The 17,466-nt window shown below is 31.7% G+C and overlaps 2 protein-coding genes across 4 annotated transcripts; both read right to left on the reverse strand.

The window, feature by feature from the left end:
* Positions 1-653: 653 nt before the first annotated feature.
* Positions 654-7,246, reverse strand: LOC107942877 (cellulose synthase A catalytic subunit 1 [UDP-forming]). Its single transcript, XM_041092994.1, is given in 16 exon segments — positions 654-1,078; positions 1,081-1,155; positions 1,158-1,527; positions 1,617-1,967; positions 2,059-2,255; positions 2,496-2,760; positions 2,853-3,065; positions 3,352-3,477; positions 3,579-3,716; positions 4,090-4,435; positions 4,572-4,838; positions 5,142-5,328; positions 5,430-5,544; positions 6,028-6,209; positions 6,312-6,507; positions 6,988-7,246. Coding segments are annotated over 16 exon segments (3,246 nt in total). The 5' UTR covers positions 7,069-7,246; the 3' UTR covers positions 654-941.
* Positions 7,247-15,491: 8,245 nt separating this feature from the next.
* Positions 15,492-16,847, reverse strand: LOC107942875 (zinc finger Ran-binding domain-containing protein 2). 3 transcript variants are annotated; one of them, XM_016876604.2, is made up of 4 exons: positions 16,533-16,847; positions 16,010-16,399; positions 15,772-15,884; positions 15,492-15,695 (listed from the first exon to the last, which is right to left on the reverse strand). In XM_016876604.2, exons 2-3 carry the CDS (start codon positions 16,384-16,386, stop codon positions 15,794-15,796), a joined length of 468 nt encoding a protein of 155 aa, XP_016732093.1. In that variant the 5' UTR covers positions 16,387-16,399; positions 16,533-16,847; the 3' UTR covers positions 15,492-15,695; positions 15,772-15,793. The 3 variants fall into 3 exon arrangements, with proteins under 3 accessions (XP_016732093.1, XP_016732094.1, XP_040948929.1); XM_016876605.2 differs by having other exon boundaries at positions 16,010-16,396; positions 16,533-16,807; XM_041092995.1 differs by having other exon boundaries at positions 15,492-15,884; positions 16,533-16,765.
* Between the last annotated feature and the right edge of the window lie 619 nt (positions 16,848-17,466).

The following is a 17,466-nucleotide window of genomic DNA, read 5'->3' on the forward strand; positions in this document are numbered from 1 at the left end:
CTGAGTTTTGTATCCTGATTGAGTTTTATATCAACTCAATTAGTAAAATACTTAAAAGAAAAATAAAAAAATCAAAAAATTATTTTTTATACAATTTTTATAATTTTTATATAATATTTTTTATAAATAAATTAAATCACCTCTTAAAAGAATCAACCCTGCAAAAAAAAAAGCCTGTTTTTGTTATCAATGTTAAAAATAAATCTATTTTCATATTTCTTTTTACTAAAGTGTGGCTATAAATTATTATCTGATAACTTAAAAAATACTTGACTGACAAACAAAATGTTATGATTAAACATTTACATTCTTGTTTAAAAAGAAAAGAAAAAACCGAATTATTACTGTGTTATCACTTCAAACACAATTATGACATTAAAATATATCACATACAATATAAATACGCATATCTTTATTAGTAATCCACCGGCAGAAAGGTTTTCAGACAATCCAAGGCAAATTAGGTTGGCACATTATCTTCTTTAAAATGTGCATTCAATGATCAAACATAAAAGCAGAATCAGAGACTAGATTTCACAACATCATTAAGAAATATCTTTGGAAATTGGAACCCAAACTTAATGATGATAGTCTTTATTCCAGTCTCATATGAATGATCAACTAAAACAAAAATAAAATATGGACTCAAAAAAGAACAGTAACAAGTCCCTTTCATGACATTGGATGAATAAATATCTCTACATAATAATGAAAAAAATATACTTATAAAATTACACAACACCAACATCAAACTTCATCAGCAATACCATGTAGAAGAATAGAAGTGAACAAAAAGATAATAGGGTGGCTGGTCTTAGGTCCCCATAAACTTATATCATGCACATGTAACGCTGCAACGTCTCTTTTTCCTTTGGTTATATACACAATATCCAACTTGAAGGAGAGAGGGTTTACTGGAATAAAATAATCCGGAAACGAAACTAACAGTTGATGCCACATTGACCATTAGCAGCAGCTTTTGTAGCTTCTGAGGTGAAGGGGTCGATACGCACCCACAGCAATGAGAAGATGGAAGCCAGAAGTATAGACCACACGATGACAATTGTTGGGGTACGATTTGACGACCCACCAAACCTTTCAAGAAAGGATACAAATGAGCAATCACCCAGATGGCAAAGAAAAGCTTGCCAAAAGAGGACCCCAGGATTGGTAACCACTGTTTATAGCATACGACACGCCGGCCACAATGCCCACCAGGTTGATAATGAGTACTGTGGTTGGAGGAATGAGAAGTGATGTCCATTTGAAAACATAAAGTTCGGCAAAATCGCCATCATCATCAGACGCCTTTGAAGTGACAGTGAAGTTGGTATCTATTCCAGCAAGCACTTTCAGAAGACCCTGGAAAACAGCAAAGAGATGAGCTGATGTCCCACCAATGACCCAGAACTGTTCGTTTCTCCACCAGTCTTCGATACTGACACCACTCCACCTAAGCTCAAGAATTCCAGTAGCAAAAATGGAGACGAAAAGGAGAATGAACCACATGCTAGCAAAGTTGCTTATCTGCGTAAAGATTGGAGCAACAACATTAGATGATTGCAGGGGTAGAAATCAGTTTCAAAGGAAAAAGGGAAGCTCTAGTAATCACTTACCTCAGGAATGATAAATTTTCCTGTCAGAAGGCAAAAGGCAGGAAGCATACAATAAGCAAGCAAAGGAATAGAGGTGAGGGGGTAAACAATGGTGTTAATGTATGCCAGTCTCTCCAGAAGCCTCAATCTTCCTTTGTAACCATACCATATGGGGCAATGTCTACTCAGCAAAATCTCAATAGAACCCAAGGCCCATCGAAGCACTTGGTTCAAACGATCAGAAAGATTGATAGGAGCAGATCCCTTGAATGCTGGACGAGGAGGCATGCAATAAATTGATATCCACCCGCGGGCATGCATCTTAAAACCAGTCAAAATATCTTCTGTAACAGAACCATAAATCCATCCAATCTGGTGACAGGAGGGAAATAAAAGGGTTAATGCATATATAAAGGGAAACCAGGTAAGGCACTACTAAAGGCCATGATACTTCACAACTGACCTCCTTGCCCCATTCAGTCTTGTCCTCATATCCACAACTAATTACATGGATTGCTTCTTTTAAAAGCGTTGCAGGATTGGTTGATGGTGGAATGCCTCCTTGTTCCATGAAGGTAGCAGCGATAAATACCGGGGATTGACCAAATCGCTTCTCTAGTCTCTTCTGAGACATGAGAAGAGATCTTTCTTCCTCATATCCTGCAGAAAATAATAAATGAAATTGAGACCAGTCAGACCATGGGCAATACTTTTATACAAACTGCATGATCTTGAATAATGTTGATTCTGGAAAAATATGATATAATAAAAATTTTAAGACAGCCACGCTGAAAGGGAAGAACCCACACTGTATCATATGCAATATAGAATGATAGGATCTAGTACTATATTAGAGATAAAAATCAGAAAGTAATAGAGTAGTTTCGACCAAAAGCCCACCTTCTACACCCTCCTCAATGTCTTCCATATTGAAAATAGGGATGGTCGATTCAGTTCTCTTAGCTGCCCTCTTCTTGTCAATGTATTTTTTATTCCCACTCTTTCCCTTCTTTCTTGAACCACAACAACTCTTAACAATAATATTTGGTTCCAAATCTGCTTCTGTCAGAACCGGATCATACCCATATAGAGCTTGCCTGTTGAAACAGCAACCAGTTCCCACATAGACAGGACCTTGGATGCCATCTAACCCTTTCAAGTTAATCTGCAAAATACAAGCACAAAATGAACTACCGTCCCCCATTAACTAGTAATTTGAAACAAGTTCTATCCTGAAGCCAAATTAACGGGTCATACATCAAAGAACACAATATTCCTATTGGCATATCGATCGTGCAAGTCAATGCCATCAAAACGTTGAGGGAACTGCACATAGCACGTCTTCCTTCCATAGGCAGGATCCATCATGAAACACATTGCTTCTTTAAGAGCTTTACTGTTATTGAAGTAGTGATCACAATCGACATTCAACAAATATGCCCCATTGGTAAGAACAGCTGAAACTCGAATCTGAGAATCAAAAGATGGCCAGATTAGAAAATGAAACTGACAATAGCCCTACAAAGTTGCAACCGCAGAAGGTCTAAAAGGATTTTCCTGACAAAAAACTGGCCAATATGTCTACATGACACATTCCTCAGTAAAGAATATCCATCGAAGGAACCAAGGCAGGATTATTGCCAAGGTATGCTCTAAAACACTGTGGTTACATGTAGTCCCCGAAAATGACCAGAGAACATCAGTGGCTGCTTAAGAGATGCATAGTGAAATTGAAAAAGGGCAGAGAATCACATACCAAAGCATTCATGGCTCCAGCTTTTTTGTGGTGTTGGAAGCCAGGTCGCTTCTCACGAGAAACATAGATAAGGCGAGGTAGCTCATTTCCATCAGTATCGAGTCCCCCACTATGTCCTAGAAACACCTGTTGTTCCACAAAATTACATTAGAAAATAGAAAGAACCATGATAGTAAGTAATCACAGAACAAACTTTACTGGAATGCAACTCAGTTGAAGGATAATACCTGTATCATTCCTGGATGATCTCTCGGGTTGTTTCCAGGCCATGGCGTTCCATCCTGCATTGTCCAACCTTCTTCAGGCATTTTCTGAGCTTTGGCAACAAGGGCATTGATCCGCACCTTGAATTCTTCATATTCTCTCTGTCGAAAGAAAATTTCACCTCTTTTAAAGTTAGAAAATGTGACATCTTTTTCCTGTTTTAATAGGAAGTAGTGAGTGGAAGAAACATTTCTTTAGATTTTATTTTCTCGTGTTCTAAAAATTTTCATTGTACTTCGGTTGGAATCCACTTAAGCCTTCTGCGGAATACTTTCTTCAGTTTTTTATTTACTTATTTATGCAGTGTCAAACTGCAAATATATAAATATATATATATGAATGTAGTGACTGTTTTCAAGCAAAGCTTACCAAGAAATAACAACAAAAAGGAAATTTATTAACGAAATCATTATAAGGTCTATACCCAACAAACATAACACGTGCATAAGCATAATTAGGCATCTCTACACTGACCTTCATTGCACGACGCTCCTTGACAAAAGAAGGCTTTATCTTGTCCTTTAGATAATCAATCTTTTGAGCAAAATAAAACTCAGGAGCTCTAGGCTCTATACTGTGTTTCTTGCAGAAAGGCACCCACTTTCTAGCAAACTCAGCAGTTTCAGAGAGGGCTTCAAAAGTCAGCATAGCTGAACCATCATCAGAAACATAGCAAGCTACTTTGTCCACTGGGTAATCCACTGCAAGGATTGACAAGACAGTGTTTGCTGTGACAAGTGGAGGCTCTTTGAGTGGATCCACTGTACTGACAAAAACATCTACAGGGGATAGCTGTGATGGTTCCCCATCCCGGTCATATCTAGAAAACAGAGCCAACCGATATTAATGTTATGATAACAGACAACAGCACCAAAAATACACATAGGCAGACAAAAGGAACAAAGGAGGTTTTCAGCCACATATGAAACAAACCATCAGCGAAGTAATGGACTGACCTCAAAGCTAGCCTGTCAAGGTAGGTCTCACGGTTAATGGGATACCATTTTGGAAACTGATCTAGAAGCCAAGATAAAGCAAACCAAATCTCACAGATAACAGATGTTAGCCACAATGGATATGCATCTTTCACGGGATGTGTGGCACGATATTGCAAGAAAAAGCCCAAAATGATGAGACGGAGAATGATGACAACACGATAAGGGGTCAGGTGAGACGAAGAAATAGGCACCACACGACTCAAAGGTTGACGAGCATCATCAGCCCTGTGGAACAAGAACCGTCAAAGTTCAAAATGAAATGCATAGATGACATCAACTGAGCAAAAAACCATACCAATTAGGACTACAAAGTCAAAAGGAATGGACACAACTTGCATCTATAGATAGAAATATAAAAATGAAAATAGTCCAAAATAAAATTTAACCAAAAAATTAAGTATGAAAAAACAAAATTCAAGATGAAAAATATAAACTTAACGCGATTTATAAGGTCATTAAGATATAAAAAAGCACTCAATGGAACATAGTAAACTAATTTAAGTTCTATTCCAGACAACATTAGCTCACATTTGCAATTCCTCCCCATTTGAACCAGTTCCTTCTATATCTCCCTTTCCTTCAGGGTATCTATTGTTCATATGCATCACATTTTTCTCCTGTTTGAGTTTCCAACTTTCAACCCTTTCCTTCCAATCAACATTCCCAAGGCCGTAAGAATTCAAGTCCTTCGTTGGGTCCACAATTCTCACCGGGACTACAAGAACAGATAACAATATTAATTGAGATGATAAACCCTTCAAAAAGGAAAAAAGAAAGAGAAAAAAATCTTGTAAACAAACCCAATAACTTAATTACCTGGTTGCCTTGGGTCAACATAAGGAGAAGAACTGCCATTCTTCTCAGAAGGGCCCAAAGGACCTGATGTTGTTCGCACCGATCGATTGTCTGGAGTAGCAATTTCTCCAGAAACCTGAAAATGTTGGCCTATCAGTTAGAAAAATGACAATTTAAATAGCAGAAATAATGAATCTCTTAGTAATAATCATCAGAGAATATATTAGCAAAGCTAGTAACTTTCCCAAATACAAAAAGTTTTTCTTATGATTTAACCAAACCATGCTGGGCCATACATAAGAGTTAAACGGCTAATGAACAAAAAAAAATAGCAAGATTGCAATGCATATAACTGCTGTGAACATATGAAAAGTTTAAAACAAAATTTGGCAAGAGGGTAATAAATCCTACAAAACCAAGCAAGAATGAAATGATTTTGTCAATTAAATCTGATTAGGATAAATCATAATGGACGGCTTGAGTTTTCCAACCATGGAACTGAAACTCAGGAATTGAACAGCACACAGCTTGATCACCAAGTAGATAGTAAAGAAACAAATAATCGCATTGTTGCAAACTTCATAACATGAATAGGGACAGAAGCACATAAAATGCCTACTGTATGGCCATTGGTTAGAAGAGGGATTGGTTGTTGAGATTCATGTCTCGAGGATGAAGAAAGATCCACATCTTCACCCTGCCACTGCCGCCTAGCCTTACTGAGTCCTTGAGCATAATCAAACTCATTCTCCAAGTCATCAACATCTTCCTCATCGTCGTCTCCCTCCACTCGAGGGCTCCCTGAAATATTCAGAAATTATTTACTTTGCACATGATATAAAATCTTAGAAGCCAAATCATAAAATGGAAATGATACAGAAACATAAAAAGAAACAGACAAACCTTTCTGCCTCTTGTATCTAGTCTTGCACTGGGGACAACACTGAGTCCCATCTTTCCGTTCATACTCATAGCAAGGCCGGCAAACTGGAAAGGCACACTCATTGCAAGCAACGAACACATCACCGGCAGCACCAACTCCAACATTATCACCACAGATTTGACATGTCTGTCCATTCAAATTCTTTAGCGGTTTAGGCTGCATTTAGAAAGGACAATTAAACGCTGTTAGAAATCTTCTGAAAATTTGCAGTTGAACCAAACAGAGCCATCGTCTTAAACATAAAACCAAATAGCCACAGCAAATCATCGACATTGAATAAGACAAAGTATTAAATAAGAACTTCTAATGACCAGACTCTACAGATGAGTGTCGGCGATAAAAATCCTTAAATCAGAACCAAATCTCAAGATCCGATTATGTTCACTATCCAGTCATTCAGTTCCTCAGTCAACCAAACTCTGAATTAACATTCACTCAACTTACATTTAGATCGTAACAACTATTATAATAACTTAAACTTTTTATAGTCATTTTCTATTATAACAAACTCAGATCTATCACAATCCAAATAAAGGATATTCCTGCAACAAAAATTAAACTAAAGAATGCAATAAGAAATGCTAACAGAAAAATCAAACTAAAGAATGAAATTAGAAATGAGGTTAATAGACAAACCCCGCTATCAGAATCATGACGAATCCGAACCAACTGGTTAGTCCGGTGAGAACCGGCCACCATTCCAGCACTTGCTTCCATGATATTGTTTTTACAGATTAAAAGGGAAGAGTATTAAATGAAAATTATAGATATTAAGAGAAGTGAGAAAAAGCTGTCGGCAATTTCTCCCCTTCAACACGCCATCTCCATCTTCCCTTTACTCATTCCAGCTATAATGTTATGTTTATGAAATGGTTCACTCGATCTTGGGCTCAATGCCTTGTGCTTTTTATCACTTGATTTTTACTTTCCTTTATTTAATTATTTATTATTTCATTTGTCTTTTTAACAATTTTCACCGTTACTCCGCATATGCCGCTCCTATGGCTGTCGGTGGACTCAAATAATACTCCTAAGTTTTTTTTTTTTTTGGATTTCAACTAATTATGAATTTACAAGTATACCATTACATTATGGCGTCATCATGATTAGTGAAATGTTTATTTAATTCCATTAAAAATGTGCTTTAATTGGTGAAATTTTATTGAATTAATTTTAAAAAGTTATAAAATGGTTATTAAATTATTCAATATTTTTAATTTAAGTTATATAATTTTTTTCGTTGGCACTGTTTAAGCTAATTTAATATTTTTTTTATGAAACAGTTTTGAGCGTAATGAATCTGCAAATTAAAATCTAAATCTAAATCTAAACAACTTTTATTTCCGCTCTTCAACACTGACCGTCATTTAAGGTTTGTTCTACTCGTCGAAGGGTATTGATCCACCATATCGATCGCCGAATCGTTGCTTCAAGCTCGCGGGTCAAATTTAAAAAAAAACAAAAAAATTAATAGCCATGTGACTTAAATAAAGATTTTCGAATAGTTCAGTGATCATTTAGAAACATTTTAAACTTTAGTGATTAAAACGTAAACTTACTAATAATCTAGTGATGTAATTTACTCTAAATTTTATTAAAAATGTGTTTTAGTTGGTGAAAATATTTTGATTAATTGAATCAATTAAGTTTTAATTATTTTTATTATAAATTAATATAGGTTTGAAAACATCAATAAATTAATACTATATCTTAAATTTCATAAATAAATATAATTATTTAACAAAAAGTAGATATCGGACATAAATGAAAATATATTTAAAAAAATTCAACTATATGAAGATACAAATATGAAGCAAAAAAAAAAGTATTTTATATATCTCAATTATTTTCAAATAACCGGACCAAATTAAACTATCATATACATTCTTTCTTTAAAAAAAATATGAATATCGCTAATAATAATTATTTTAACACTAAATTTTACAAGTTGATATTCTTTAAAAATATTCTACATTTTCCCGTTGGAATATCGCTTATAATATTTATTTTTCAAATACTAAATCTTACAAGTTGATATTACTTCATATGGTATAGTTGTTTAGGCAATAGAATATTGTTTTCCTTTCTATTTATTTTTGTAATTATTATCATATTCACAACAACAATAGAATAAAATATATTTGTTCTATTCTCATTAAATATCTATATAAAAATTATATTTATAGAGCCAATTTATTAAATGAATTATAGGTAGAGTGATGAATTATATGATCGTTTGGAGAAAAACGAATGGTTTCATCCTTGGATTTGATTATTTCAAATAGTGTTTTTTAATTATTTTATATAAAACCATGAAAATAATTACAAAACCTATGCCATTTATAATTCTTCTCACATGGGGGAAGTGAGAAACTGTTTTAGGGGATAAAATTGAATTATAATTTTTTTAAGGGATTAAATAACATTTTTTCATATTAAGAGATCAAAGTAAAATTTTATTATAAATTATTTAGATTTTTATTACTTCTAAAGGAATTTGGTTGAATATTTTTATTTTTACGAGTGTCAACCCTTTGATTGTTGTCTATGCATTCTAACTCTTAAATACGAGAAACAATACATATAAATACATTCAAACTCTTATCCTCTTACTTGCTAATAACAATAATATAAATTAAACTAAGCTAAACCAACAAAATATCCGAGCGAATAAGCTAAAGTGTGAAAATTTATTGTGAAACTTTTAGATTATAAATGGGAATTTAATAAGAAGAGACATAAATTACAATATAAATATTTTACTGTTAACTAAAAATGAAATACATGAGTAACAAACAAAGTAGTGATGGTACCAAGACAAGGTTTTGAATACAATTATAGGAGTTTTAGCAACAGATTGTTGGCGACACCCTACCTAAATCCATAATAAAATTCCACAACTACTACCTTTTAAATTTATAAATTAATAAAATAAAATATATTACTATTAATAAAAATGGAAACAAGGTATTGAATACAAAATATGAAAGTTTTAGCAACAGATTCGTTGTTGTTGCCGACAGGGACGTCCTACCTAAATCTATAATAAAATTCCACAACAACTCCCTTTTTATAATTATAAATCTTATATACCCTGAGCCATTGACCAATTTTTGGACAGTTAAATTTACGACTTTTCAGCCTCGATAGCCACATTTAAGGTCAGTTCTTCATTGCTTTTAAAAAGTATTTTTGAAAATTTTAAGTGTTTGGTAGCTGTCAAGAAGTACTTTTGAGAAATAAAATGTCCATTTTAGACATGATATTATAAAGCAACAAATATGTATTTAAATAATGTTCAAATTAGTTAATATTATGATATTTTAGAATATATAAACTATATTTAAATATTTAAATATAATAATTAAATATTTATAATTGATATTGACACAATTGTATTATTTTAAAAATTATTTTTTATTTTTAATTATTGCTTTTAACACATTTGTATTATTAGATATTAACATAACATAGAAAACATAAACCTAACAAATTAAAATATTACATATATTTGGATTAAAGTTTTAAAAAGAGATAATATTTATATACCAAATATAAATACTAAAAATTTTGGGAGAAAACAAAGGTTAAAAATGTAAATAAAAGCCAAAAGCACTTTTGGCTGAAGAAAAAATTAAAATTTTTAACTTCTCCATCTGCCAAAAAGTGCCTTTTTTAAGTTAAAAATTTTTCTGAAATAATATCGGTTCTTTAATGCTTTTAAGGGAAAAACACTTTTTATTCCAAAAGCCCATCTGAGAAGCATTAAAGAACGGGCCTTAATCATCGGTAAGAAATCTCTAACCATTCTTAAACCTTGTTTTTATGAATGTTTTTTTTTTAGCAAAATAAAATTTTAATCGAGAAGTCAAATAAACAGTACATAGCTGGGAGACTTTGAGAATCATACAAGTCTCATAACTTTAACTAGTAATGTACATAGGAATATATGGACCGATTAATAAAACTGACAGCCTCGCATGTGGATTTTCAATTTATCCAACATCAGTATGAGCTGCTATCTAATTGATTAATGTCTTTAAATATTCCCCTCAACCATTCATCACATGTTCAAATTCTTTCCTTCTCAATTTTGGCTCCAAACCCATTACATCTTTTCCTTTTTCATTTCGATACTTTCAGATGAAATTTCTTTTAAGTAAAATGTAATTAAAATTTAAAATTTAAAATTGCTTTCTTTCTTTCTTTTAACTAAATCCAACATACATCATAATATGTAATTTTTTTTTATGATTTAACTTCGAGATATTTATGAAAAAAATTAACCTTCCATCAATGAATCATAATTTGTATTTTATATTTATATTTTATGATGTCTATATAACTTAAGTGAATCCTTAAAATCTTAATATGGACTGAATTTTGAGATGTAGAATACACAATTTACAAAAGCTACTATTGAATCTAAGCAGATTGAGATAATTTAAGTTGAGTTAAATCAAATTTAAAAATTTTAGATAATTTTGATTTGGATAGTTTAGGATTTTAATAAATACAAATTTCTAGGTAGATTTACTTTAAGTTTTTTTTTTAAATTTAGATTTGATTCATTTCAAATTATTTTTTTGAACATCTAATTCAATTGTGAAAGCGCCTGAGAATTTATAAGTTTCCACAATACTTAAAATGTGTTTCAGTACGCTCGAATATAAGGGTGAGCAAAATTTGATTCGATTCGAAAAACTTGATAAAAAATTCAAATTTTGAATTAAATAGTTCGAGTTATTTGAGTTAATCAAGTTATTCGTATCAACTCGAATAAAAAAATAAGTTTTTTGGTTTAACTCGAATATGAATTACACAATTCGAGTTATCCAAAAATTTGAATAAAAAAATGCAAAACTACATCATTTGATAAATGTTTACCTATCAAGTTAAAAGATAAAACCATTATATTATTTATGTAGTTAAATAATCTTGTACTTCGTCTGCTAGTTAAGTAATCAATCTATATAAACACAACATTGAGTATAAATAATAAAATTCGTTAATTTGACTCGATTTGAAAAAAATTCAAATTGAATTTAATTGCTAAAATAAGATTTGTCAAATCAACTAATTTAAAAGTTGTTGACTCAATCGAATTCTCGCCCTTACTCATATCATATCCTCCTAAATTAAGAAAATTAGAATCTTAGTGTAATCTTAAATTTGAATAAGTTTAATTTTAGATTATTTAAAATTAGAATAAAATGAGATAATTTTTTGTTTAAATTTGAATTCAATTTTTAAATTCATGCAAAAACTTATAAGTTTAAAGCCAAAGCATTTGGGTACTAGAAATCGTAGTAGAGGTAACGGTCAAATGTTAATTCCAAAGACTTGAAAGCGACATTTTAAACAAAATTAGGCGAGAGGACAGAGGCACTGAGTTTGCTATTTGAGGAAATGAATGGTGGTGTGGCTCAAAACAAGGATGTGTCAGTTGATAGCAGAGCAGTATCGGGTACAAAGATGCCAGCCACTAAGAAAAGGCCGCTTGTGTTGTGTAGAGCCCAAGGGATCAGTCTTTGGACCAAATCCATTAAATTGTCTAAAGATGTTTTAAGCATTGATGATTACCAATTACTTCAAGCCCAAGCACCATTATTCTTTACTTTAGATCATTAAGGTTGCCTTTGTAGCTTTGATTCAGTAACAAATAATTTACATTATTCAAGATAAGTTTTAGGTTGAAGTTCTTATGATTTTGCAACAAAGTAAATTATGAGAACTCCCCCATCACTTGAACAAACTTTTAACATTTTATTTATAAATCACAATATTTTATAAAATTTGTAAGAATTACATCTCAAGCAATTTGCATAAATGCGAGTTAGATTGAAAAGCTTAATGTGACCTAAATTGTAATTTTAAAAATTAATGAGAAAAATATACGAAACGCCCTCCACCCTTCTCAACCTTTTACAAAACGGTGTAGTTGCCAACTGTAAAAATGGTTTTTAAAGGATTAAAAAGGCACAAACTTTAACCAGTTTCAACATGCTTGGTTTTCAAAAGTTAAGACTTCAAAGAAATAAAAGAAAAACATTACTTTAAAAAGTTATTTATATTTTCATGCTTTGGATTAAAAAAGAAGGGGGATTTGATCTTTTGTCTTTGCTTTCAATATTGACTATCACAGTGTTGATATTCAATTCATTCATGAACTCAAAGTAAACCAAATTTCTTCAGTTTCAAGGGCTCTTGGAGGGGCCCTAAAGGATGTTTTAAAATCATGATTAAAGATGCTCCTGCTCTTCTTTCATCTAGCAATTTACCCTATCCATTTCTCTTTTCTTTCTTGCTTTTTTGCCTATTCAGTCCTTACTCTTATTACTTAGTTTTCTTTAATATTATTTGAAGTAATTTACGTATGACTTCAATTTTTGTTCAAATAATTTTGTTGATCAATGTTTTAGATATGTTGGGTTTATTTTTTATTAATGATGGTCCCATGTTGGGGCATTGGTACACCAATCATGGATTCTAGCAATGAATAGAGCCAACAAAACATCTCTCATATTCCCATCATAAGGAGAAAGTATTGTTCAACAATGATGGCAGTAAGTGCACTGAAATGGTGGCAAAAAGCATGGATAAGCATGCAAAAACCATAGCTATCCAAAAATCGAAAATTGATTTAATTTCTAAATTTTGCTTTTGTTTCGATTCAACCATAATTAAACATATTAATTAGCTTTAATTTTTACAATATAAAATACTCAACTTCGAGTTTTAATATGCACGATTATAATGTGTGAGTCTTTAATTGAATTTTAGTCTAATTTTTTGTTTACTATAGTTTCTATTAGTTTGATTTTACTTTATGATTACTCCGATATATGTTTAGGTTCTTTTATTTGTATAAATTTTTTAGTAAAATAGATAAATATAATAATCTAAAAACAATACACTAAATTTAAAAGTTCTTTTTAGAAAAAAAAAGGGAATAATTAAATAGGCTTCAATAAATGAGTAAACGCAAATCGAAAAAAAAAAATGAGATGGTTGTGCAATGGGAAGTACTTTCACTTCACTTACATCAACAAAAGCAAATGAGGATTGAGGGGTGAAGGAACGTAAAGCTAAGCTTAAAGTGAAACAAAGATTCTTGCTAAAAGCTAAATCGTGGATTGTAGTAGCAGACATACACTAATGAATTGCATTCTTACTTTTTGACCATTCTATTTTATTTTTTGAATTTTTCTAATACGTGTTATACATATCAACTAAAGATTGTTTAAAAAAAAGCAATATTTTTATTAAGTTAAATAATTGGTTATACATATATGTAAATCATTTTCTATATGGAACTTTTTAATTTAATCAAAGTTTAACTGATTATTCTCGTAAAGTAATATTAGATTATGACATGAGTGAAAAATATATATAAATTATATTTGTTAAAAGTTTATATGATAATAAAATAAAATTTTGGATGAAATGGTAAAGTAAAAAGTCTAAAATTCATTGTATCGTAAGTTTAAATCACATAATGTATGGGTTTTTATCGATTTTAGACAAAATGATAAATTTAACCCTCAATGTTCACATTTTTTTTTCTAAATTGACCATTGCTTTTTAGTTAAGTTTGACCACAAACTTTCAAAAAGAGTCAAATCGGTTTTTTAACTAAAATGCGGACTAAAAATATCAAATTTTTTAACGATGTTGGTGGACAACCCTTGTGATAATCTATATGTACGTTATGCTAACATGACGCTATTTATCATATATGATACATCAACAAATAATTTAAAATTATAAAAATATTTTTTAAATAAAAATTCAAAAAGAAAATATAGAAAGTTCATAAAAATTCCAAAAAAAAAAGTATGAAGTATACATGGAGAGCCATATGTGATGCAATGTTTAAAAGTTTAAAGTTTTAGTCAATAATATTATTTTTATTAAAAATATTAGTTCATTTCTTTTTGAAGGTTGATAGTCAAATTCAAATTTTTAAAAAGGTTGAGGGCCAAATTGTTAAAAGAGGTAAACATTAAAAATTAAATTTATCATTTTATCTTAATTTTATACAAAAAAAAACAATATCTTTTGCTTTATAAAAAAATATGTTTTTAATAATTTTTTAATGGAGTTAATTTCTAGTAACTCAAAATAATAATAATAAAAATTAAAGTACAATACACGTTAAAAAGCTCTTTTTCTAGTATCTCTTAATTGGTATTAAAAATCACTATATTTATGCCCCAAATCCAAGAGGTCAATGAGGGAACCCATGAAAGTTTTGCCTTTAAAAGGTTTGGAATCCTATGTGAAATAGTCATTAAAAGAATCTCACACATACAAGTTGGATTAATCAAAGTTAACCCTGCCCAATAATGATACATGGATAATTAATTTGATGGAAATTTATACTATATATTAGCTATAGCTTTTTCAATTGTTCCTTAGAATTACTACATTGGAAGTTGCAAAGTACAACAAACATAGAAGATAATTATCTCTTCCTTTTGTAGTTAAGATAAGATAATATTAATTACTACCACCTCTTAATTGATTAATTCATTTTTTTTTGAAAAAGATTAATTCATTATTGAACTCATTGGTAGGGCATCCATTTTATACTAAAACAAATTTATATATATAGATCACAAAAGTCCTAACACCAGCCATGTTTTGAAGAATTCTTATATGCATAATATACATATGTGAAGAGCTTTAGGCACACAACATATAATTTTTATGCTGCAAATATTTCATATCTTTAAAGCTATATAGGGCATATGATTCTCAATCTTATTATAAAAGTAGGTTAAGTGATAATGTCTCATCTAATTTCAAGGATACGATGCTGATTTGGAGACATGATTGATTGTCTCTTAATCTCCTAATTAATTACCAAAAGGTTAAATCTTCCAAAAGCATATATATAATAATTATAATTTGAATCAAATATACCTATATATTACCTAGTAGTACTACATATATTCTTTTTTCTTGCATTGGTTTAGACAAAAGATCCCCATTGTGGTCCAAGAATAACCCTCTTTAACTTTGCTTTGCCTTTGCAGAAGTGAGCAATTGATGAATTTTAAGTCATAATAATCAAATGTTCCTTGGACCATTTTTTTTTTAAAGTAGTCTCATCAAGAAAGATAAAAAAAGAAAAAGGCACAAAGACACTGATATAACATTGCTGATACCATACATCAATTACATGCATGCCCTATGTACTTTAATATTAGCTTAAGTACTTCAACTGAAGTCTTTCAAACATGATTCATCTAAAGATCTAAAATAAAGAAACAAACAAAAGAAAAAGAAAGCAAGATCTGGGGTTGCCTTGTCTGATCTCTCTCTTGGGACTGCAGTACCTGAAACCAGAGACATATGTTTACATACTATGCCTTAATTTCACAAATTAGGACAAAAAGTTGTCAAGTGGTATACCCAAAAATGAAAATTTTATTAATTAGTATGAAGATTTGTGGGTGGAGTCCCTGGGTGCATTGCATCTGAAACATTCCATCCTGCTGGCAAAGTTGTGTTCATTGCAACCCGACCTTGTCAATTAATACCAGAAATTAGAAAAGATTTCACGTCCAACTTTATGTTTAAGCATGCAACGTATATATATAAAATGATAACATGCACTCCATATATATAGTGTTAATTAATGGAAAAAAACCTGGTGCAAATCCAGTCTCCAGATTTCCAGTTAGAGCGACTAGAGCTGCCAGTGCTAAAACCATAACCCCTCATACGTGGGATGTCACTTTCAAATCCTCCAGATGATTCATCTTTGGCTGCACCACATTTGAAGCAGCTCGACCTGCTGGCGAAGTTGTGAGCACCGCAGTTGCCCACAGTGCAATACCAGTCACCAGGCCTAACATCGGGTCCAGTAAACCCGAAAGATGAGCCACCCCTGCCACCAAAGCTTCCATAGTCGCCGCCTCTGTCACCACCACCAGGTCTTGGTTCTCCACAGCGCTGGCATGAGTCCCTTCTTTGGAAGTTGAGGTGTTGGCATGACCTGCAATTCCAGTCTCCTGGCCTGCTCATATTTTCTCCCCTACTACACAATACAGTTAAACAAAACTTAGAAGAGAGGTATATATTATATATATACAGTCATGCATGCATCAACTTCATAATGAAACATAGGAAATGGTACTCAAAGCTTAAAAAAAGTGCAGAGAGTTGCAGACCTTGAGAAAGCAGATATATAAGGGGTGAGTAAGCAAAGACAGGAACAGTGAAGAAGAAAGAATGTGTTGTAAGCAAAGTTGTGGGTTTATTTTAATAAGGGGGTTTGGGTATTTATATAAGAGATTAGACCTTGAGAATGGGGAGGGATTGAAGAAGTAGGTTGGGCAGTGGACGGCTTAGGGTTTTCTTTTTCATATTCTTCAATGTCACTTTAATTCCTTGAACAATGGAATCCCAATAAACTAAAATTGGAAAAAGAGATAAAGGAAATTTGAAATTAGATTCCAAAGGGGAGGAGAAAAAAGATTTAAAAAGCTCCAATTTCAACTCCTTTTTAGGGCTTCTAGTTGCATGTAAATGAGTGGCAAGTGCATGAGCACATGCAAATGATTTCATTATATTATTCACTTCCTAATATACCCTTCTTCCTGCATGTTTTTCCCTTTATACTCCCTACATATATAATTATAAATCTCACCCCTTTTTTTTCTCTTCATAAAAAAAAAATTCTCTCTTTTTTCTTTTTATAAATTAATATTGAATTTCTTTTCTATTTTTAATTTCAGTCCAAAACCAACGATGGATGCACTAATCAAACGAGAATTCGAATTTCAATATCAAGACAACAATGTTGGGATAATAGTAACGAACATCCAAAGGATTATTGTTGGGTATGGGTCCCACTATGTGGGAAACCCATATTTTATGCTATAATGTTTTGTCCCTTCTTTGGTTTTGTCAAAAAGCCACTTTGGGGTTTTTTTAACGGTTGTTGGGCAAAAATTTTAGCAGGAGAGCAAAAAAAAAATATATATCTCAAATTAAAACAGAGAGAAAGAGAGAAGAAAATTTCAGTTTTTCAAGCTTGGTGCAGCAGTGATCAACTCTTCGATCGAAGGTCCATCCGTGGTTCGATTGAGCTGATTTTTGGAC

Source organism: Gossypium hirsutum, chromosome D05 (assembly GCF_007990345.1).
Source record: "Gossypium hirsutum isolate 1008001.06 chromosome D05, Gossypium_hirsutum_v2.1, whole genome shotgun sequence".
Taxonomy (NCBI): domain Eukaryota; kingdom Viridiplantae; phylum Streptophyta; class Magnoliopsida; order Malvales; family Malvaceae; genus Gossypium; species Gossypium hirsutum.

What these genes read in the sequence shown, in the direction of transcription:
- LOC107942875 (XM_016876604.2), bottom strand. Translation starts at nt 16,386, where the DNA reads ATGAGCAGGCCAGGAGACTGGAATTGCAGGTCATGCCAACACCTCAAC. An exon ending in GGAGACTGGATTTGCACCAG is followed by an intron (nt 15,885 to 16,009) that starts GTTTTTTTCCAT and finishes TTAATTGACAAG; the next exon opens with GTCGGGTTGCAATGAACACA.